The sequence below is a fragment of the Peromyscus maniculatus genome, chromosome 2 (genome assembly GCF_049852395.1).
Source record: "Peromyscus maniculatus bairdii isolate BWxNUB_F1_BW_parent chromosome 2, HU_Pman_BW_mat_3.1, whole genome shotgun sequence".
Lineage (NCBI taxonomy): Eukaryota > Metazoa > Chordata > Mammalia > Rodentia > Cricetidae > Peromyscus > Peromyscus maniculatus.
Genome location: NC_134853.1, coordinates 39,181,664 through 39,206,706, shown reverse-complemented (window position 1 = coordinate 39,206,706; position 25,043 = coordinate 39,181,664). Strand labels below are relative to the sequence as shown.

Below are 25,043 nucleotides of genomic sequence, written 5' to 3'. Positions count from 1 at the left end.
ATTATTATTATTATACCATTAGGTCAGATTATTCCCTTTCTTTTCTTGGTAATTTTTTCAGGGCAGTTCTCCATTTTTCTTTGGATGTCTATCTGTCCAAAGTTTCTTGATGTAAAGATAATAATAAAACCCTGCCCCAACAACCCTAATTTGGTAAGTTTTACTTTTGACACATGAATCATCACATTGGTTGATGAATAATCAGTTCTTCTGATCAAGAGGTCTCTCCTGATAGAATCAAATCTTTATTAATTTTGATGGTATCCACAGCTTTTCTTCTCCTGTGGAAACAAAAGCAAAACACCTTCCCCAACATAACACATATCCTGATTTCCATTCTGACATTCTGAGGTCAGTACATCTTTAGAATACACAGGCTGATTTAATTCAGTAGTTTTTTTGTACTGTCCAATGTCTCTCCACAGCTATCATTCCTTTCTCATTAGCGTTTAGAAAATTTAAAGTTAATAAGGCATTATGCAATCTATCTCTGGGATTTTTATTATCCCTTTCTGTTTACATAGCATTCCTTTAAAGTGTGATTACATCTTTCTATAACCACTTGTCCTGTTGGATTTTATGGTATACCTGTAACATGCTTTATATTGTAATATGCAAAAAAAAAAAAAAAAAAAAACTGTTTCATTTTACTAGAGACACATGCTGGAGCATTGTCAGTCTTAATTTGTACAGGTATTCCCATGATAGCCATGACTTCGAATAGATATATAATTATAGAATCAGTCCTTTTAGAACTCACAGCATTTGCCCATTGAAATACTGAATAGATATCTATGCTATGGTGTACATATTTTAATTTTTCAAATTCTAAAAAATGAAACATCCATTTGCCAAATTTTCTTTCTTTGAGTACCTTTAGGGTTACTTCCTGCAGGTAATGGAGTTTGATTATACAAGGAACAAGTAGGACTTTTTTTAATTTATAATTTCCTTGTCTTGCTGCCAAGTGATAGAAAAATCCTTTCTCAAACCCTTGGTATTGACATAGTGTTTTTAGAAAATTCTGAGGCCTCCAACATATTTCCTACTAATAACTGATCAATTTTATCATTACCTTGTGCTAGAGGGACTGGCAGACCCATAGAAGCTCTGATATTATTATATATATGGGATGATTCCTATTCTTGACTGAACACTGTAATCATATAAATAATGAAGTTAATTCTGATTCATCAGGAATAAGTTAAGCAGTTTCAATGTGCAAAAGAACTTTTTATGCCTAATTAGAGTCAGTAACCATATTAAGAGTTTATGCAAAAACCTATTAATGCCATGAGAATAGCATATAATTCTTATTTTTGGACAGAATCATAAGGGCTTTGAGCCATTTTATTTAAACTTTCTGATTAATAACCTGCCTTTCCTGATTTATTTGCATCAATGTAGAATGTAGGGGCTCTAGATATTGGTGTTCTCATACAATGTGAGGAAGGACCCAATTGGTTCTTTTTATGACTTCAAGCTTCTTACTTTTGTGATATCTGTTGTTAATCTCTCTCAAAAAATGCTGCAGCTCTTTGCCAATGTTCATTTCCTGCCCATAAGGAGGAAATTACAGCATTCATAAAAGGTATTACAATTTCTGTTGGGTCCATTCCTGTCCATTGACAAAGTCTTAATTTTCCTTTTAGAATCAACTCAGAAACCTTTACTACTTCTGTCTTTAATTTTTTACTCTGTGTGGTAAAAATACCCATTCTAAGATAATATCTTCACTCTGCATTAAAATTCCTGTAGGAAAACGCATAGAAGGTAAAATAACCAGAATGCAGTTAAGCTCTGGATCCAAACAATCCACAAGTGCATCCTATAATTTCTTTTCCACCAAAGCCAGTTCTCTCTCACCTTCAGCTGATGATTCTCTGGGACTTTTTAAGTCCTTGTCACCTTTTAAGGTTTGAAACAAATTACTAAGTTCTTAAGATGTTACTCTAATAGTCGGACATAGATAGGTAACGTCTTCCAGCAATTTTTGAAAATCACTAAGAGTCTGCAATTGATCACTCCTGATTTGGACCTTTTGGGGTTGAATCTTTTGCAAACCTATTTTATATCCTAAGTAATTAATAGAATCTCTTCTTTGTATTTTTTCAGGAGCAATTTGTAATTCTCCAACAAGGCAAATTTTTCTTTATTTCTTCAAACATGTTTTAATGTATCTACATTTGAATCAGCTAATGAGATATCATCCATATAATGGTAAATTATAGATTGAAGAAAGTGTACATGAATTATTTTCAATAGCTGTTGTACAAAATATTGGCATAAGGTTGTGCTGTTTAACATCCCTTGTGGGAGAACCTTCTATTGATATCTCTTAACAGGCTGAGAATTATTATAAGTAGGCATTATGAAGGCAATTTTTCCCTATCCTTTTTTTTGTAGAGGTATAGTAAGGAAACAAATCTTTTAACTCAATAGCTATAATAGACCATTCTTTAATTAACAGAGAAGGTGAAGGAATTCCAGGCTGTAGAGAGCCCATTAGCTGAATTACTTTATTTATGACTCTTTAATCTGTCAGCATTCTCCATTTTCCAGATTTCTTTTTAGTAACAAATAAAGGAGAATTCCAAGGGCTGGTCGATATTCTTCAATATGCTGAGCATTTAGCTGCTCCTGTACTAGCTGTTCTAAGGCCTGCAGTTTCTCTTATGTGAAAGGCCATTGCTGAACTCATACAGGTTTATCTATAAACCATTTTAAAGGTAGGGCTGCTGATACCTCTGAAAGATCAGCTTGGTTTTGTACAGCCTAAATGTTCAATGACTGTTCTTTATAATACCTTTTAATATTTTTCCCAGAAACATACATCAGTTTATGGTTTGTTTCTGAGATTGGAGGATTGTTAACCTGGTTATTCCATTGCTGTAACAAATCAGGGTCCCATAGATTCATTGGTATGTTAGCCACATATGGCTTCAATTTCCCTCTCTGTCCTTCTGGTCCTATACATTCAATCCACCTCATGCTTTATTTTACCTGAAATAAAGTTCCAATCCCTAAAAAATGGAAAATCTACCTCCTGAAGAGGTCAATTTGGATGCCATGATTCTGGTCCAATTACAGTCACATCTGCCCCTGTGTCAAAAATACCTTCAATTACAATGTCATGTATTCACACCCTTAGCTTTTGTCTTTGATTATTCATAGAAGTCTGTCAAAATATTCATTTTTTTGGTTTCTCCTGGAACTTTTATTTTATCTCCTAAAGCTATTGTATCATCCAGAGCAGTATGGTTTTTTACCATAGGCACTAAGTCCTTTAATTGCTTTGGGGAGGAGTTTCCCCTATGATGACAGGAAATGACTGGACCAAGTTTGACATGGGAGTTTTCAAGAGGCCCCCCCCCCAATGTGTTTCTCAATGTTAAGGGATTGCCTTGCTTGTCCTTTGTTGATCTGCATTCATTGGTCCAATACAAGCCTTTTGTTTAGGTCATCCCTAGAAGAAACATTGTTTCTAGGAATGACCTGTCTTTATTTTCTTCTTACATGATCTTGTTTTTCACAATTAAAATATTTGACATTTTGATTTTCTTTAAGCCTTTGGAAATCACTTCTTCTCCCCAAGTCTCATCATAGTTAATAGACTCAATATTGATTATGTGATGGAGCCATTCTTCTGTGGGTACTGATCTGTTCTTTAATTATCTTTTTTTTTATTGTAAAAAAGCATTTTCAAAAACCGAAGGTTGAATTAGTACTTGTCTAACTTCTGGATCTGATATTACTCTAATTACAGCTGAAGTCAATCTTTGGAAAAATTCAGTGAAGTGTTCTTTTGAGCCTTGTATAACTTTAGTATATAACTCAGTTCTCTTCCCTGATTCTTGCATCTTGTCCCAAGCATTTAAGGCTGCTGTACATCAGAGGGACAGGCTGTGTTCATCAAATGTAGCCTGATTATTTATATCAGAATAACAGCCCTCACCAAGTATTTGATCTTGGGACATGCCAAAACCTCTAACCTTACTTTGCTGTTTAAGGGCCTTAGCTGCTTCTCTCAAACAGCTGTTCCATTCTTACTGAGGACCATATTCTAATACTGCTGTGACTAATTGTTTCCAGTTGTTTGAAGTATTTGTTCCAAGAGGACCATGTATTCAACATCTGCCTCTCATATGTTAAATGCATACCATAGGAAATTATTGCTTCCTTAATATTTTTAAGTCAAAAATTTGTATAGGATTCCACTTAAATTCTGTATAACCTTGTAAATACTTGTTATTTGATGGCCTTTCATAAATGGTAATAGGATAAATCATGGTTGGTCTATTAAAAATCTTAGGCCATTCTTTTCTAATTCTATCAGGTAATGAATGGTGAATTTAGTTTTCCTCTGAATTCTTTTGTCTGTATCTGAATGCTTTTATTATCAGTTCTAATACATTTTTTAAGGCTTGGAATTTACCAGTAGTTGCCATTTGTAGGGCTTGTATCTCCTCAATAGTAAGCTGTTCTAAAGCTTGCATATTATCAATCACCTTTTTGTTCTCTTCACTGATAAATACTTCTAAGGGGTTTGTTTCATCAGTCAAGGCTGTCTTTTCCTCCTTAGTGACTATATGTCAGGCTTCTTTATTATCAGCTATTTTTCTTCCTCATTGGTAAGTATTTCTAAGGTCTTAATCTCATCAGTCAAGGCTGTCCTATCTTCCTTAGTAACTATTTGCAAGGCTTTCATACCCTGTTCCAAAGTCTGTATTTTTCATTCAATTTCTCATTTTTTGGCACTGTTATCAAACTGCTTTTTAATGATAAGGTATAAATTGCCAGGTTAATAACAGTTATGAGCAAAACTGTATTGATCCTAGCTACATTGCTTATCTCTTCAGTAAATTTTCTAACATCCTGTCCATAGTTGTAATGAGCAGGGTTCTAATTCCCTGCATTATGATGTTTGCAGCCATTGACCTGGGAGAGTTTCTAAAATTGTCCTTTCTCTTTATTCTTTTATTCCATCTTCTTTGTTTGTTTGTTTGTTTATTAATTTATTAGTTTACCCTTTAAGAGTTGTCAATTCACTCATTGCAGGCCAGATACTCAAATAATTGTTGTAGATGTAATATTGATGTTTGACCAAGCAGGTAGAGTAGGTGTGGCATCATAGCAGCCATGGGAGATCCAAGTTAGTGCTGTGCTGATTTAGTGCTCTAAGAGTTGACTACCTTCTGGTTCATGGGGAGATCCCACTCAGGCTAGCCCCGAACCTGGCACCTGTGAGTGCCAGGAAGAATTGGCACTGAAGGCTATTATATAAGTGTCACAACTTTCCCGCCTGCCCCCAGTACTTTGCAACAGCTCCCGAGCTTGTGCAAGCAAGGCTCAAATCCAGCTGAGCTGTAGGGACCCCAGAAGAGGAGTAGAATAAGGAAAAAGTGAAGTATACACTGGAGCCACAGCAGATTTTATTCCAGCTCTTGTTCCCACTGCACAAAATTGGTTTGAGAGAGTAGCTGTACACTGCAGTAGATTCACTGTAGTAGTCTTGGAGTTGCCTGCGCTGGAGTTGGGAGGTTAGCTGTCTACAGTGAATATGCACTGGACAGCAGGATCAGAGTCTGCCCAGCATCTGTGGACCTCTGAGCATCTGGGTGCAGTCAGGGCTCCTCAGATATCTGCGACTAGAACACGGTTCAGGCGGAGCAGAGCTCCTCAGAGACCATTGACTAGCGCATGGTTCAGGGGCATGGGCTATTGCAGCTGGGCTCCTGTAGTGAAGTCCACCGGGCAGGGGCTGAGGGACCAGAAACTGCCTGCCAGCTTCCCTTGTGCTAGACTAGGAGTGGTCCTGAGTTTTTTGGCTACAATTGCTGGCCCAATAGCAGGCTGAGAGGTTAGGACTGCGGGGTGAGGAATGCCAAGACTGAGCGACTGAGCCGGTGAGGGTGAGGGAGCACCAGGGTGGTGGGATGCTCACTGATGCGGGCCTCGGAGGCAGGCTGTGGTGGGCAGCTGTTGGTGGGTCAACCAGGCCCCACATTAAAGGGTGCCAGATAAAGTGGGATGGGGGTCTGGGATCAAGTCAGGTTTATTAACAGGTGAAGTACATACAGTACACTCACGATATTGAAGAAAGCTACAGTGCTGCCGTTCCTCTTATTCCCAGTGGGTGAAGGAAAAAGGACCAGGAAGGTCACTGATCCGTGGCTTCACAAGCCCTCCACAGTCCAAGAGAGAATGAGGTCCCGGTGCCTTGGCTTTCCCCTCCCCCACCCCATGGGGATGATTTTTTCCTGACATTTATTTTTTTAAAGATTTTTTTTCATTTTACATACCAATCCCAGTTTCCCCTCCCTTTCCTTCTCCATACCTCCTACCTCCCCGAATCCCCCCTTCCCCACATCCACTCCTCAGAGAGGGTAAGGCCTCCCTTGGGGAGTCAAGGAAGTCTGGCATACTAAGTTAAGGCAGGACCAAGCCCCTCCCCACTGTGTCAAGGCGAGCAAGGTATCCCACCCTGGGGAATGTGTTCCAAAAATCCATTTCATACACCCAGAATAAGTCTGGGTCCCACTGCCAGAGGCTCCTCAAACAGATCTAGCTACATAACTGTCCCCCACATTCAGAGTGTCTTGGCTTTTTATCGGGTCATGTCTCTCCAGAGAAGACCATGCCCGTCAGGCCAAGCTGCCCTTTATAACTGGCTAGCAGGCTAGGGTCAGTAATTCCCACAACACTACTGTTTGTCTTTAGTTTTTTTCCCCCTCATTTTTTGCAGCACTTGTTTCTGTTCTGTTCTGTTCATATTGGCTGTCCTAATGCTTGTGTAGTGTTTTTACTGTTTTTTCTTTGAATTGGTCCTATAGTGATGCTGAGTTTTCATGATTCATGGTCATTTATATATTTTATTTGAAGAATTGTCTGTACTTGTTCTTTTCAAATTGTGAATTTTTTGTCGAGTTTCACAGTTCCTTCTATTTTTTTTTTTTTGGTTTTTCAAGACAGGGTTTGTCTGTGTAGCTTTGCGCCTTTCCTGGAACTCACTTGGTAGCCCAGGCTGGCCTCGAACTCAGAGATCCGCCTGGCTCTGCCTCCCGAGTGCTGGGATTAAAGGCGTGCGCCGCCGCCGCCGCCGCCACCACCACCCGGCTTGTATATTAACTTCTTAATAAATATACAGTTTGCAATTTTCCCCACAATTCCTGCTTATCCACGTTCTTGACTGCTTCTTGCACAATGTGGAATATTTCAAGTTTGATATAGTATGCTTGTCTCTGCTTTTGCTTTTGTTGCCTATTATTTTGCTCTCTTGCCTGAGAAATCACTGTGAAATTTGATATACCAGCCCTTTCTCTATATTTTATTGCAGTTTATTGTCTTAGATCTTGTGTGTAGGTCCTCAGTGCATTTTGGATTATTTTCTGTGTATAATATTTATCATGTATAATATTTATATAATATTTATCATGTAGATAGCTACCTTACCAATACTTTTTACTGAAGAGGTTGTCATCCTCTACTGTATAGTTTTCTCATACTTGTTGAAATTACTTGACTTTGAATTTAAGTGCTATTTCTGCACTCTCTATTATTGTATTCTATCATTTTGCAGTATGCTGCATTACTTTCTCTCTGTAGTATGTCTTAAAATCAAGAAGAATGAAGTAGTGAGAGCATTTTGTTCTTCTTCAAGGTAGTTTAATTATCTAGGGAGTGCCTAGATAATAATGCATTTTATTTTGCTTTTTTTTTTTTTTTGGTTTTTCGAGACAGGGTTTCTCTGTGTAGCTTTGCGCCTTTTCCTGGAACTCACTTGGTAGCTCAGGCTGGCCTCGAACTCACAGAGATCCGCCTGGCTCTGCCTCCCGAGTGCTGGGATTAAAGGCGTGCGCCACCACCGCCCGGCTTATTTTGCTTTTTATTTCAATTGAAGTTCATGCTAAATTTTTATACTGATTACAATGAGTCTTTAGATTTCTCTGGGTAATATAGACTTTTAAAAATATTAATTACTTCATTTATAATCATGGACTATCTTTCTGTTTGTTCTAATGTTTAATTTATTTCAGGATTGTTTTGTAGTTTCCAGTGACAAGTATTTTGTTGTCTTGGTTGAATTTAGTTTTAAGTATTTCATTCTCTTTGAGACTTTTTATAAATGCAGTGATTTCATCTTTGAATCTTTAGATACGTGTGTGCTTAAATTGGAGTATCTCTACAAGTCAGGAAACTAGGAAGGAACTAGGGGGGATGGGATTTCAAGAAAAAGAGATAGAATACAAGAGGTAATGAGGGGAAAGGGAGCAATGGGACAAAGGGTAACTGCGGTGGCAGATGGGAGGACAGATTAGGAAGGAAGTGTGGGAAGAATGACTAACACTAAAGACCTTTGACTGTGCCATATGAAAATATCCTTCTACATAAACTTCCTAAAATATTCACATATACGTAGAAAGGGGGTTTAAATGAAGTTATCCTATAACGAGGGGCAATGCCTCCCTCAGATACCATTGTTTGTCAAATAAAACCCAGTGCCAGGTATGTGTTAATTCTTTTTGAGTTGTTGGTCATTAAGATCTCATAGTCATTCAGATGTTACAGGCTATTGCCATTGCTCTTGGCTACCCTACAGAACTTGATAATCAGACCCTGTTTCTGAATACACCAAACACCTGAGCCATAGGGTATGGGGAAGTCAAGCTGGAAGCTTCATCTCTACTGGATAGCTTTCATAGTGCTGGAAGATTCTATGCATGCTACCAGGGAAGAAATGTCATAATCTGTCTGTGAACTGTATGATATAATAATATATCATACAGAGATATAATAACTACTGGCCTGGAAATACATGCCTACAGGTGCAATAGTTGCAAGAGTGTTATGGAAATAACAAGTACTTTCTGGTTGCATTTGAAGTCTGCTTCATAAGATGGAATGCCTACTACTGTGAACTGGGCTGAAACCTGTGGCTGCTTAGGTCATATGCCTTATGGGAAAGCCTAGAACTGTAAGACAAATTGCTAAACAGTCTTATTATTAAAAAACCTGGAGCCAGATATTGGGGTTAAAACCAAGAGATCAGAAAAGCAGAATGAAGCCAGCCGCGTTTTCACCACTTGGAGATGCTCAGCCAAAGAGACTACTTCCTGTATACCCACGCCTATATACCTTTCTGTTTTGCCATCTCATTTCCTCTCTCCATCCAGCTACATCAATTCCTCTTCCTGCCCAGCTCTGTTACTTCCTGTCTGTCTATACAGACCTCCAGGTAAACTTCATTGGGGTACACAGATAAAATATCACCACATAGAACCTTGTACTGTTGTTCTGCTGAATGGACATAGTAATAAACTGCTCCTAGATTCTTCCAAATAAATTCCAAATATACATGTAGAGAAGAGTATTTCTCAACCCGTATCAGAGAGTTTCTTCTTTCAGTAGATGATGATTAATATAGTGAACAACAATGGTCAACATGCAGAGAATAGGAGACTGTGAAGTGCTCATCTCTAAATGGGACGTCTATATTACACCCAAGGCTTGGAGATTGTTGTGGAAAGGGTGTGGGAAGTTTGTAAAATGCTAGAGGGAGTGAATGTCTGCAGTAAAAAAGGAGTGTTTGCTGCCTGTGATGGCCCAGTTGCATAGACGAACTCGCAGTGGCTATGACTGTCTGCATAAGATCAAGGCAGCTAGAGTTGCAGTGTGGATGGGGAAGAGAGTCAAGAAATCACATCTCTATTTGAGGGGCTGTTGGTAATTAATGGGTTATTGTAAGGAAAGTCACTTCTTTTGAGGTATGCAGGTCTTCAGAAGTTACCATGTTTCAGTCAATGGTGCCACACCCATTTACACACACACACACACACACATACACACACACACACAGACACTACTAAATGAACTGTAGAGAGAGTTCACAGGAAGTTGGTAGGAAAAAGCAGGAGGGGATAGAGGAGGAATTGGATCAAACGAAATAAGGCGTGGGTTGGATCCAAACACATTATATGCATACATGAATTTTAAATAAAATATTTAATAAAAAGATTTGGGAAAATATAGCTATTTTCTTTATTTCCTTTTTGGACTGCTCATTGTGAATGTATAGTAATACAACTACCTTTGGATGTAGTTTTGTTGTTTTACCAGATTTTACTGTGTGTAACCTTTTGGGTTTTATGTATACGAGACTATTTTCTTCTGAAACAAGAGCCTCCTGTTGATTTATCCTCATTGTTCTAGCTCTAACTTCCACTGATGTTTCGAATGGAAGTGCAACAGCTGATAGATTTATCTTGTTTCTGATTTTAGAGGAAATCTTTCTGTCTTCCACTCTCCAGTGCATGTAAGCTGAAGGGTTTTTCTTCCTTCCTTCCTTCCTTCCTTCCTTCCTTCCTTCCTTCCTTCCTTCCTTCCTTCCTTCCTTCCTTCCTTCCTCTTTCTTTCTTCAAAAAAACTTTTATTGAGTCTTTTTGCTTCTATTGATTCTATGTGATTCCTTTCATTGATTCTTTGATTGGTTCACATCATGCATCCTGATCCCATTCATCTCCCCATCTCCTTGCTTCCACTCTCTGCCCTTGCAACCTCCCCTAAAACAAAATTTAAAAGTCAAACAAACAAGCAGAAAACCCTCCAAAAAACAAAACAAAACAAAACAAAACAAATCTCGGCATGGAAGCCGTAGTGTGATATAGTGAGTCACACGGCATACTGTTCATTCATATCACTGTTCTGGTTTGAGGTCTCTGGTTTCTGCTGCACTCTCAATACTGGGCCCTCACCGAAACTCTTCTTGGATATCCTGTTGTTGCCTTGTGTTCTGGAGGTCCTGTAGCTTTGAATCTGTAGCCCTTCACATGTGCAAGCAGTTCATGGATGTGATGGGTGATGGGGTGGGCTACCTTAGAGTCCTGGTTCTGGGCCTGGTGGCAGCTGGGTTGGTCAGCCCACCAGCTCCAGCTTTCCCTCAATGTCACCACCCAGGTGAGCTCTCCAGCACTGCCCCTACTAGCTCACCCAGTGTAACAGACAGCAAGGAGTGGGGCCAGTTCTGCTCTCAGGCCTCAGGTCTGGCTCACCCACACCCACACCACCAGGGCCAGCTCTACTGTTCTGCCCAGGTGAGGTGCAGGGCCAGTTCTGCTCTCAGGCCTCAGGTCTGGCTCACCCACACCCACACCACCAGGGCCAGCTCTACTGTTTTGCCCAGGTGAGGTGCAGGGCCAGCTCTCCTGATTGTGGCACTTGGTGAGGAGCAGGGCTGGCTCTTCCATCCTCATGCCCCCAAGGTTGTCTCTTCCACCTGTTGCAGGTGGCAAGAGGGGGTGTTTGGGGGAGAGGGCATATTTCCCCTACCCTTGCCATTCAATGGCATACTGGGGAGGGAGCAGGGGCAGCTCTCTTGCTCTCATGCCTACAGGCCCAGCTCACCTCTGGCTGTCAACAGGGTTAGCTCCAGTGTGCTGCCCAGCCGAGGTGCTGTGCCAGCTCTCTGGTTTGCTGCAGCTGGTGAGTGGCAGGGCCCCAGTTCCCCCACTCTCCCGGCTTCAGGACTAGCTCTCTCGCCAGTTGCAGGTGGCAAGGATGAGGGGAGGGAGGAAAATTTTTTTCCTCACCAATGCCACCACATGGCAGATGGGGTGGGGTGGGGTCAGTATTCCTGCTCTTATGCCCTGGGGCCACTCACCTGTGCCTGCTCCAACAGAATCAGCTCTGTTATGCTGTTGAGGCTAGATGGAGGGCCCACTCTCCTGAGTGCTGCAGCCAGAGAGGGGCAAGATCAGCTCTCCCAGTCTTGTAACCCTGAAACCAGCTTTTCCTGCCTGCAGTAGGTGGCAAGGGGCGAGGGTGAGGAGAAAGGAGGGTATTTTTTCCTTGTCCCTGACACAACATGTCAGACTATTCGTAGCTCTCCCATTCTCACATATTCAGGGCTGGCTCACCCACACCCCTGTCAGCAAGGATAGCTCTATTGTACCGCCCTGGGGAGGTGTAGGGCCTACTCACCAGAGTGGTGCAGTTAGGGAGGGGTAGAACCATGTTTATGCAGCCCTATTCTCACTGCTTTCGATAGTAACAGAAGCTGCAGACATTGACACAGACCATGGCTTCAGTAAGGCCATGGACCCAGATATGGCCCCTTGCAGCAGGCTAGGCCCGGATGGCACCATGGCCCCGGGTGGCAGCACAGGTCACTTAGATCAGCATGAACCCAATGGCAGTGTGGCCCTCCAACCCCCATCTGGCCCAGGTGTGGGCCCAGATCCTGGGCATCTGCACTGTTTTCTATGGTGCCAGACATCAGTGCAGGTCCTGTCTGTGGCAGGGCCATGGACCGAGACATGGCCCTGGCTACAGTTCAGGCCCATATGATGCCCTAGCCATGAGTGGCAGTGCATATTTTTCAGGTCTGTATGGGACTGGCAAGCAGCACAGCCCTCAGGTACCAAGAAGGCCATAGATGGAGGCTCAGATCCTTCGAATCAGTGTGGCCTTTGGTGGCAACAGGAGCCACAGACATCAGCACAGACTCAGGTTGCAATAGGACCATGGATTCAGACATGGTTCTTGGTACAGCCGAGGCCATATGTCATTGTGGACTTAGTTGGCATTGCAGATCCCCCAGGTCAGCATGGCCCAAGTGGCTACATGGCCTCCAAATACCAAGTACCCAGGTGGCAGCCCAGACCTTGGGTATCCACTCAGCTTTTGATGGTAACAGGAGTCACTGACATCAACACAGACCCTGGTTGCAGTAGAGTCACAGACCCAGACATGGCCTACTTCCTTAGTTCAGCTGAAGGGTTTTCTTGTGATGAAAGCTTTTATTTTTTTAAAGAAAAAAGGATATGTAAAACAAACATTTCCTACATTAATGGGATGATTATACAATATTTGTCTTTAATTGTGCTGATTTGTCTCATTTTATTGATGTTAAATAACCCTTGCATACCCAGGTGTAAAGCTAATTTAGTCACAGTATATGTGCTAGGCTTGGAAAGGAGCTCAGCCATGGAAAAATGCCACTCATGTTCCTGCCAGCTTCAGTGAGTATCCTCTGATGTTTGAGCTGAACTGGGTGCAAGGACAATTTACCTAATTTACCTAATTTTTTGTAGTTCTAATAGAGCTAGCTGTTTTGGGTATCATTATGATGGTATTTCTAGGGGAATGTTGATCAAGGCTTGCTTTTGTGCTATCTCTGATGACCTATGGGCATTTATAAATGAACCAACTATTTTGTGTTTTAGTTTCTAAAATTGACTCATGTGGGAAGCCAGCTCTCACCTTTCAAGGATTCTTATGAGGAGGTAGAGGGATAAGAAAATATTAGATAGAAAGATAGTGAAGAGGAGAAAGACAGAAATAGAGGATAGCCTCGAGAGGACCTGGGTCAATACCCAATGGCCCTTTCCCTTTATTCAAAAGGGCTTTTTATAACAATGCCAAGGGATGGGGCAAAAGGCCTCCCCTTTGATAGATCAAAGCACACTGCACAGCCAAGTGTAGACCCTTCCAAACACCTGATAACCACACACCATGCTCAAAACATCCCCTTGTGCAGCCCTGCAGAGTAAAGCAAGCTTTGATTCTTGGACCCTAAGTAAGTTCTCACTAGGAAACCTCTGTGGGTTTCTACATACTCCTAAGCGAATATTGAGAGCTGCTGGTAGCAAAAGACCAGGTGACAACTAGAGTTCAGAAGGTCAACCTATCAGAACTAAGAATTCTGTTAGAGGAAACCATCACACAAGGCATTATGGAATTACTACCTTTTGTATGAATTGGCTGTTTCTTGTTGTAAACTTCTTGTGTAACAACAGCTATGATTTTTCCCATTACCATGCACTTCCATATAATGTGTACATGTAATCTCATGATTACATCTCAATTATATGGCCACAACTTCCCCCATACATTTGGGGTAATTGGATAACTTTCCCCAGCTGTGTTTTTCATTAACATTCTCTGGACAAAAGTATTTCAGCTAAGATAACTTTTTATTCAAGGACAAATGCAGATAGATAAACATTAGATCATCTTTTCCACAAATAGAGAAAATAACCACTAGTAATTAAATCATCAACTCCTTACCTCATCCTGGTTGATTTACACAAGACCCTATTTTAAGAGATTTACTGCTCACATTTCTGGGATGATGTTTTAGCCATCTGCTAGTTACTGAGTTAGGGTAATTATTTCCCACTGACCAAAGGAGATTTCTGACAAGGCCAGGTGGACAGTAGGTACCAAGCTTCGTTTCTTGTGCAAATTAAGTTTTAATCCTCCTCAGCCAGGTGCTATTCCTAGATTCTCCCCTTTAGCAATTACCACCAATGAAAGTGCTTTTATTAACCAAATGCAACATGCTCTGATGTAGGTTGCCTAGCAACCGAGCATACATTCCCCTGTCCTACCAGAAAGCAGTATATAGACTCCTAACATTTTACCCAACCACATCTAGATTATAGTTTGAACACATAAATTACTTTTTAGAATTCCCTAATTGATCTTAGCCTTTAGTTGACCCTACCAGAGAACTCCCTTTTAGTCACTCACCTCTTTGGGTTGTTCATCAAAGCTGACAATTATTGCTTTATGTGTGGATCCTTATCACCTCTCTCTGCAACCCTGAAAACTTCAAACCTCACATTGCATTGTTAAAGTATTACTGCTTGTGTATATATACCAGTTCCCCTATAGCACTTGAGGAGAATTGATTTAGAAGAACAAAGATGAAGATGAAGATGAGAAAGAACTAAGTTTAGAACAATGAGAGTACAGCAGAAAAAGGGACTGAAAGGAGCTAAGTATGAGAATAGAAAAGAAGCTGTGTAGATAGAATTGAATTTAGGAGAATAAAGTGGATAGATGAAAGAACTCAGTGTGCTTAGATTCATTTAATATCCCTTAAATTAGATGTGGTGATATTTTATTTATGCTGAAATGTGGTGATGTTTTATTTGTATGTTAATAAATAAAGTTTGCCTGGAGATCAGAGGTTAACAGCCATAAACAGAAGTCAGGTGGTGGTAGCACATACCCTTAATCCGATTACATGGCATGCAGATTCTCTGTGTGTTCAAGGACATACTAGGGAACAGCCAAGTGTCGTGACACACACCTTTAATCCCAATACCAACCATAGAGACCTGGAGGCAAAAAAGGCACAAGTTAGACAGGAAGAAGCTCTGTCTGGGGAAGCTATGGTGACATGGTAAACTAAGGTTAGCTGGTGGCCGTCACTATTTCTCTGATCTCTAAGGCTTTCACCCCTGTATTTGGCTCTGCATTTCTTATTTAATAAGACTGTTTAGAAATTTGTCTACAGCTAAATCCTCAGCAGGTTGATAGAATCTTCCATGGACCTTGGGAGAGAACAGTATGGGCTGGACCCATATTGTTTTCAATAAGTTAATATGTCAATTGATGAGGAAATCTCTAATTCACTTTTATATTTGTTCTCTTCATTCTTGTGTACAGAACAAATACTCTTTTGATTAGAAGGTGACATTTCTCTTCCATTTCTTTCTCTTGGTGTTAGCAATATGAGCTATTTGGTTGCTTTTTATTTTCTTAAAGAAATTTGAAGCATAAAATATAAGTATATCTTATTTTACTGATGTATTGTTTTTGTTTTAATTGAAGGTTTAGACAACTCTCTTGCACCTGTCCTATAGTTGCCATGTTTCTAATGGTGTGTTCACTTGGTGTGTTTCCCCAAGTCTCATTTTGCTTGGTAGTTTTCATAATATTCCAAATGTTCTCATGTTTATTCATTATGTTATGTGATCTGTGATCTTTGATGTTATTATTATAATTGTTTTAATGAACCCCAAACTATGTTCATAATCAACAAACTTATTAGACAAATGTGTGTGTTTTTATTGCTCAGATCACAAGCCATCTTCTTAACTATCTCCCTCTCCTTAGGCTTCTCTACTGCCTGAGGCATAACATTGGAGTTAGGTCATTTAATAGTTCTACAGTGGTCTCTAAGAGTTTGAATGCAAGGGCAAGTTGCATGCCTAATTTTAAATAAAAAAGCTAGAAGTGACTATGTGTAGTGAGGAAGGAATGTCACAGGTCCAGAGAACTTGAAAACAGGCTTTTTGCAATCAGTTAGTTGAACAATGAATACAAAACCTCTTGAAAGAAATTAAAATTGTTGCTACAGTGAACACACAAATGATCGGAACAAAATATCATTAATGCTATTATAAAGTTTTAGTGGTCCCTACAGAAAATCAAACCAGCCACATTTTTTTTAAGTCATAGCTTATCCCTGACCAAGAACTTAACTATCTTGAATTATGTAAATGCTAAAGGAAGTGTGAAAACTTCTGAAGAAAATTTGGAAGCTACAGAGGTTGTTTCATTAGGTTTAATAAAAAAAAAAGTGTCTCTCTAACATGGACATATAATAAAGCTGTTAGCACTGATGGAGAAGCCTTCACTAGTTCTCTGGAAGATTCAGCTAAGATAAGTGATAAATGATAAGATAAGACTGTCAGTTACACTATAATGAAGCTTTCACTTTGTATTGGAAGAAGATGCTATGCTATCTTCCTTACCTAGAGAAAAGTCATTATTTGTCTTCAAAACTTAAAAAACAGACTGATTGTCTTGTTTGGGGATTCATTTGGCCACTTTACTTTGAAGTCAGTGGTCATTTACTATTCTAAAATTCCCAGAGCTATTGTGGGTGATACTCAGTCTACTGTACCTATCTGTGTTGTACAAATGTAACAGCAAAGCCTGGATGACAGGACATCTGTTTACAATATGAATTGTTGAATATTTTAAGAGCACTGTTTAAACACACTGTTTAGAAAAAAAAAATCCTTTTGAAACATTACCGCTCACTGACAATGCTATTGGTCAGCCAATAGCTCTGATGGAAATGCACAATAAGATTAATGTTTTCATGCCATTAACACAACGTCCTTTATGTAGCTCATGGACCAAAGAATTGTTTCTACTTTAAGTCATAATGCGTAAGAAATACATTTCATGTGATTGCAACAGATATTGATTCTTCTGGTAGATCTTAGCAAAATCTCCTACAAAGGAGTCACCACTCAATATACCATTATGAATAGAGATTAAAATTCTATATTAACAGTAGTTTGGATAAGTTGATTGTAACCTTTAAGGATTACTTTCAGAAGTTGGAGACTTCAAAGCAGATATGGTGGGATTTGCTACATAATTCAAAGTAGATGTGCTGGGTAGTTTATGCCTACTTGACACAAGCTAGGGTTATCTGAAAGAAGAGAACCTCAATTGAGAAAATGCCTCCATAAGACCTGGATATAGGACATTTTCTTAATTAGTGATTGAAGGGAAAAGGCCCAGCCCATTGTGGGTGGTGCCATTCTGGGCTGGTGGTCCTAGGTTCTATAAGAAAACAGACTGAGCAAGCCATGGAGAGCAAACCAGTAAGTGGCACCCCTCCATGACCTCTGCATCAGCTTCTGCCTCTAGGTTCTTCCCTGTTTTAGTTCCTGTCCTGACTTCCTTTGATGATGAACAGTGCTGTGGAAGTATAAGCCAAATAAACCATTTACTCCCCACCTCACCTTTTGGTCATGGTGTTTCATCAAAGCAATAGAAACCCTAACTGAGACAATAGATGTGACTGAATTGCTTGATGCAATCTCAGGACAAAACCTTAAATAATGAACAATTATCTTTTGTGGATAAAAAAATGGTTTTGTGAGAGAAGTATTCTTGGTGAAGAATTTATGAGCTTTGTTGAAATAGCAATAGCTTTAGAATACTATATTAATATACTTGATATAGCAACATCATGATTTGAGAGGACTGACTATAATTTTGAAAGAAAGTCCAGTGTGGGAAAATTCTGTCCGAATATATTTTGTGCTATAAAGTCTTTGTCAGAAGGAGAATCAGTCAGTGTGGTTATTTTGTTAAACACATTGCCACAGCTACCCTACCATGAGCAGATGGTCACCATTAACATAAAGCAAGGGCCTCCACTGGCAAAAGATAGAATGATTGAGAAATGGCTCTGATGATTTTCAGTTTTTTATTTTCCCCAATGATGTGTTTTATAATAACACACACACACATTTTTAGACTAAATGCCATTAAATTGTATTAAATAGAATATAATATAATTTGAAAATAGCATTTAAAAATGAAATTTAGACTAAAATATGTTGGCCTTGAATATCAGGGTTCAGCTGATTTCCTGCCTCGGTCTCTTGAGTATCTGAGAATACCAGTTTGTGGCACTGGTCCTGGTCACTGTGAATGTAACTCTTATATGTAGTAGGAAAACAAAAAATTGTGTGACTTTAATGCAGTAGTCTAGAACCAGACCACTCATATCTCTGAGATATTATTTTAATGGAGAAATGTTATTAACCTTCAGAGGATGATTTCAAAAGTACCTGTACTCCAAAATAAGTATAACTCTCAGTGGTTCCTCATTACAAACCCCACTTCTATATGAGTGGTACATGTGAAAAGATCATTGATGTTCAAATACCAAGGATGGAACTCACGTGGAAAATGGTGCAGAGTGCACGGAACGCTGGCTCAGACTCTTCTCCTCTGGGGTATCATGCATGAGCATTAGATTTTTTGCTCTCCCACAGGTTCAGGAGCCTCTGATTACTTAGCATTTCTCATCAATGTTCTCCTTCCTTTCTAGTCTGATTGTGAGACTATTAAGTGAATTTCAAATTTTACTTTGAAAGGTTTTGACAGTTCTGAAAATTTTAATTGGATCTTCTTTAAATTTTTGGTTCCTCTGCTACTGAGACTTTCTGGGTTTTTTTTGTTTGTTTGTTTTTGTTTGTTTTGTTTTAAGAGCCTTCACAATTATTGGTGGGGGCATTTATATGATCGATGCTCTAAAGTCTTAGTTTATGATACTGGTCACATCTGGATCTCTCACCTGTGAGCCAGTGACGCTGCCACCTCACCAATCAAAGTCTCTTTAGACTCTTCACCCACATCAGTTGCAATTGTTATGATTGCTAATTGTCTTGAGTAATTCCATACTGTCTTTTGGACACTGGAGATATGAGTTTCTACTTAATAAATTTTATAAAGAATGTTAATAGTTTCACTTTAAAATGCAGTTGACTATACTGGTTAGTTCCAGGCCACAAATTCCAATCTATCTTTTGTGGACTCTGGTTCAAATATCTATTTAGTACTTTTAATCTTTATAGATCCAAGATCTTTTTGTTCCTGTAGCTGAAAAGCTGGGGTTTAATTGTACTGTCCAATGTGCTTCCAGTCTTCCTGTGTCTAGAGAAGAAAAAGTAAAATAGGCATTAGGAGCTGATGGCTCAATCTACTGTAGTCTAACTCCACTGAACAGAAGGGAAGCTTCCTCTCTTCCAAAATGTGAGTTCTTGGCTTTTGGGCTCAGACACTGGGATTCCAGAGGCTGGAAAATGGGGAGAAGGGTAGAATGTCTTTATACTAGTGGCTATATCTCTTGCTTTCTGAGTCAAAACTCCAGAATTCTGAGTTCTCCGGGTCTAGGATCTCGTGCCTACCTCCAGGTTTCTCATACACTGAGTCCAGGCTAAGGAAGAAAGAAAATGTTAAACTGATGTGTGGTGTTACTTTAACATTGGGTCTTCTCCATGTGCTTCTGTAGCAGGTCACCTCAGAATGCTCACGCGTTCTGTTGAGCTTTCTTGGCTGCATTACATGGTAGTACTTAGGTGGCATATTTTGTTACATCTTACCTAAAGTTTGGGCTCTGGATTATATTTATGACTATGTCTTCAATTATGTCAGTAATTCATTGTACTTAAAACTTAAATTTATTTTCTTTTGTTGACAGTGACTAAATATGAGGTGTATATTACAACAGGTGAGCTCTGGAATGCTGGAACTGTAGCAAATGTCTACCTTTCTGTCTATGGGGAAAAAGGAGATACAGGATCCAGGAAACTCTCTAGATCAAAGAGTGCTTTAATGTTTTTAAGAGGACAAGTGAGTAAACAAAAATTACTTTGTTTGGTTTTTAAAGTATTATTGTGGTAAAAACGTGGGATTTGCCACAGTAGCCATCCTGTGCATTTGAAACACATAGTTCACTAGTATGTTGGTTAGTTTTTGCCAAGATGAAACAAACTAAAGATACCCTGCAAGAAGGAACATCATTTCAGGAATTGTCCCTAACAGATCAGACTGTGTGCATGTCTGTGGGACATTTTCTTGATTAACGATTGGTGTGAGGGCCATAGCCCAATGTGGGTGGAACAACCCCAGGGCAGGCAGTCCTGAGTTATATACAAAAACAGCAAGCCAGTAAGCAACTTTCCTCCATGGTTCAAGCCTCTGCTCCTACTTGATTTTCTGACTGGATTTCCCTCAATTACAAATGGTGATTGGGATGTAGAAGTCAAGTGAACCCTTTCTTCCTTGGGTTGATTTTGATCTGAGTGTTGTATTGTTTCAACAGAAAACAAAGACAAGTAGTTTAAACATGCAGATGGTATACCTCTTAGATGATTTGACTTGAAATTTCCAATAATAAGATATAAAGTTGGAGGTGAAAGTCACATGCACTGAGCAGATATCAGGCCTTAAATTTTTAACTTTTATTTATGTTTTCTTTGCATTTGGAACCCAGAGTGGGGTACTTAAGCAAAGCTGAAGGACAGCCGTGAGCCATAGTACCTACCCAGCCACATATTTGTTGGAACAACAGATAAGGCTTTCCAGTATACATATTGCTGAGCTCAGATGTTCCATAGATTAGATGTATTAAATGTATTTTTAACTTACAATTGATTTATTGTAATTTAACCCTATCATAAACCAAGAAGAATCTATAGTCACATGTACATGTTTTCTAAAATGTTTTCATTTTCTGAAGCTATAAATCTATAATTATTCAATTAAAAAAACCTCAATTTACTTTTCCTGTTCTGTTTATGTGAACTGATTACTTTAAATACTTCATATGAATTGAATTACAGTAATTTTTATGACTGGCTTTTTTCACTTAGCACAATGTCTTTAAATTGCATCTATAAAGTCAGATGTGATAGTATTTTCTTCTTTTAAACACTGATTAATATTAAATTGAGTGTATATAACACAACACTGTATATAAATCCACTCATAGGTAGATATATGGGTTGCCACCACTTTGTGAATATTGTAAATAATATATGGAATTACAAATATTCTTGAGAAAATTTCTTCAGTTACTTTGAATAGGGAACTACTGGGCTATATGGTAGTTTATTTTTAATCTTGGAGACACTGCCATCTTGTTTCCAATAGTGGTTATAATATTTTACAATTTTATCAATGATGGGCAATGATAAGGATTCTTGGTTATTTTCTTTCTTAAGCAACAGTTATTCTTATGGGCATGGATTATAGATTATTTTAGTTTTAGTTTACATTTCTCTAATAACTAGTGACATTAAACAATTCTCATATGCTTAGTGTTAATTTTCATAGAAAGAATTGTCAATGTTTTAAAGTGGGTTAATTTTGTTTTTTTATTGTTGAATCATAGGAGTTATTTGTGCCTAAGGCTCAGGTAACTTTGTGGAAGAGGGGGCAGAAAGCTGGCAGGAAGCAGAGGGTCAGAGAGTTTGCTGTTATGTTGTGTCTCCTAGCAACCTCAGAAGCTACACCTTTAATGTCTCACCAATAGGACCACCATGAGTTAGCTGAATAAGGATGACATCAAATAAGTGTACAGGGGAAATCCTACAAACCTTGAACCCCACACAAAGAACTATAGGCAACTAAGGCAAAGCTTGGAATGTGGAGGTAGTCTTCCCCAGAGAAAAGCACAGTCCAAATGTCCAGTCCAAATGATCATCTCTGAAAATATACATACAAGGAACATTATATGGATTCAATAGGCTATATTTAAGAATATATATTATATGCACATATGCATATTCATATATGCATACAATAATAATTATTGAATAAAAGAGGCCAAAAATTTGAAGGAGAGCAGATAGGGCTACTTAAGAGGATTTGGAAGGAAAAAAAAGAGAAGGAAGAAATGTAATTGTATTATAATTTCAAAAAGAAAAACACAAAAGCTCAACAATGGCAAAAAGGGAAGCTATTTGTGCCTGTGGACCTGAACCTCTCTTTGTACTTCCTCATTACTGAAATTTTTACTTTGTTTATTCTCTGCTCCTCCTGCCTAAAATCTTTAAGACTGTTACTTTTAATTCTCTCTTGAATAACTTAACTCTCTCCATTTCATTAAGACTAATTTATGATTTATTTTGTCATTTGTTTAGAGCACATCACCTTGCTTCTTTATATCTCTGGATTTTATGTATTGGTTCAAGCCCTAGATAAGAACCACATGCCCCATGTTGTCAGTCTGGCTTAATACAGGAAGTAGACTTGCCTGCCTCAGACTTGATGTTAGTCTAAACTCTTGTTTATTTTTTACTGTTACTGTTGTATCTATGACTGTGTACAGGCAACTGCTGTATCACTTAGATATAATGTCTGTCCTCTTTTTGCTGAAACAATTTTTTTTTTTAACTGACTGGGTCTCAGTTTGTCTAGGATGTAGCCAAGGAAGCTGGCCTTGAATTTGAAATCCTCTTGCCTTAATTTCTCTGGTAGGAGATTATGGGCCTGCATCATCAGGGAGAGTTTAAAAATGCTGTTTATGTCCAACTGTTCTGTGTTTTATCTCTCCCAGAACACCAAGTTATTACTAAGTTTGTCAGGGCCCTAATAGGCAGGACGGAAGCCAGTCTGTGAGAAGCAGCTGGGTGTGTTCCAAACAATCTAGTTCCTTTTCTCCTCAGAGAACCTGGGAGCTCTAGGTTCTCTCTCATTGTCTTTATAACACCCAGGAGAGATTCTATGGCAGATGCTTGTACTCCTCTTCAGAATGCACACTTTCAGTTCTTTTGTTATTTTCCTTATTGCAACCAAGGGCCTTCAGATCCCATCAACTCTAAAGACAGATGCTTAGCTGGAGCGAGTCATAGGGGAGGGCTGTATGAAGTGCCTGCATCCTAGTCCCAGTTGCTTGTGCTGTCAGCTCTTAAATGGAGGTTAAAATGCTTCACCCGTGGACAGTGGCTGGAAGCTGGGGCATTAAGTGTATAGTCAAATCCTGTTCCAGGGATGTGACTGTTAATCTTAATTGTCAACTCAAATGGATTTAGAACGGCAGCCACATCAGCTGAATTAATCCTGCTGTCAATCAGGTGATCAGTGTCACAGCCAGATCATACTCATAACTTGTCTTTATTTTCTTACTGTAGACAGATTTGTATCTTTTCTTAATGAACATACCTTTTACAATTGAATTTTGCCGCATCTGAATTTATATTTCGATAAGAATCAAAATTATAATCCACATCTAATTCGAGTTTTTTTTTTTCTTATTGGTTGCAGATTGATACCTTCTTCCTAGAGGCTGTAAATCTTGGAAATTTATGCAAGATTGTAATAGGCCATGATGGACTTGGCCCAGGTAAGGCTCATTCACAGAGCTCTAATGGATGTCTGCTTCTAGTTCATCCATATGAAACTCTGCATGACTCTAGTAAACAGTCAGAATAACTTCTAGAAAGATAATCTTTAGAAAAGGAAGGGACTAAGGAAGGAAAGGAGGATTCTATTTCATATTATTGAAATGAAAATACATTCCCCAGATCTCCTATAAAATTGATGTATTTTCTTCAAAATGGTATAAGCTGACTGAGTGGATGCCACATGATAGGCCTGGGATGCCAGGAAGAATCATTTATAAAGAGGCAACTGGGGTGTGAATGATGTGGAGGATACCCGTGATGGGGACAACCATAAAAGACTCCTCGTGTCCAACAGTGATGAGTTCCGAAACATGTCTTAGCAGTGAGGACTTGGCTATGTTTCCTACTTCCATCTTGTTCATGAGTCTTCCCAGTTTTTTCCATTAACTCTGTGAGATAATTAAAACATTTCTAATTAACTTATTTACTGTATTATATAAACAACAATAATATAAAGAAATGCCATTTGATTAAAGGATACATACTGAAAAACAAAACTATAATGCATATAAACAGTGATTTACTGAAATGTGTCAGTATTATTTTCATATTAGGAACAAAGGTCTTGCACAAATATAAAGTGAATGTATGTTTCAATAATGAAGGGGAGAATTGGCAGGTTATCAAAGCTGGTTTAAAGAGGTTACAAAAGCCCCCCAAATATAAATATATAATTAGTGAAAGAGCAGCAGATAAGATCCATAAAGTAAATAAAATAGGATCAGTTTCTTATAAACTGTAAAAATACACCTTTGAAGTAGTCTTCTCTCTTGGACAAAATTTATTTGGAGTTTAATCAGATATCAATTATTTGCATATTGTTATTTTGTTAGCTGTCAGCTGGTTTAACTGTCAAGTGATGATTCACTCCTCCAGGAGTAAGAGGACTTCCAAGTAGCTTTTACTATAGTGCCCTGATGTAGCATTTGGAGAGCCACATAGTCATATTTTGCCTCATTTCAGAGTTAACTTTTCTAAACAAGGGTAGAAATTCTCAGCCTGAAAAATTTCCACTTTGAATCATGTGTTATACTCAGGAGACATTTAATATGTCAGTTCAAATTATTATATGAGTAGGATATAATATGAATATGTAAATAAAATGAAGCAAGTTTATTCATAATCTTATATGATAGAGTAAAATTCAAGGTGACAATCATTAAAAAGTATAGGAAAGAAAATTTCTGTTAATATTTCTGTTAACATTTATGATTCTCAATGAGGCTTTAAAACTAGTGAGAACTTATTTAACAAACAACATTCAAACAAATATATGAAGATTCAAGAAGAAATAAAAAAAAGTACACAATAGAATTCTATCATGTTTCAGAATTTGGAAGGTTTTCCAGGTACTTAGTTATACCTTCAAGTGTGTGAGCTGTGCAGAATGGCATCTTCACTTAAAACTCCATGAACCATTTTATATTTTATCAGGCCCCAAATGAAATCTCTGTGGGTAATATGAAAGCTGGACCATTCTGTTGAAATTTTATTTTTCAAAACTATGAGTCAAATGCCCTTATTTTCTTT

General features: G+C 38.7%; 1 protein-coding gene across 5 annotated transcripts in view; it reads left to right on the top strand.

Annotated features, from left to right (window-relative positions):
- The window catches only part of Rp1 (RP1 axonemal microtubule associated), a 378,321-nt gene that overhangs the window by 155,213 nt on the left and 198,065 nt on the right, over positions 1-25,043 (top strand). For 3 of the 5 annotated variants that reach the window (XM_076563966.1, XM_076563964.1, XM_076563967.1), the window contains exons 7-8: positions 19,805-19,956; positions 23,374-23,452. In XM_076563966.1, the coding sequence (XP_076420081.1) occupies positions 19,805-19,956; positions 23,374-23,452 (231 nt within the window). The remainder of the gene's footprint in view (positions 1-19,804; positions 19,957-23,373; positions 23,453-25,043) is intronic. The other 2 variants (XR_013049004.1, XM_076563965.1) reach the window with 2 other exon arrangements.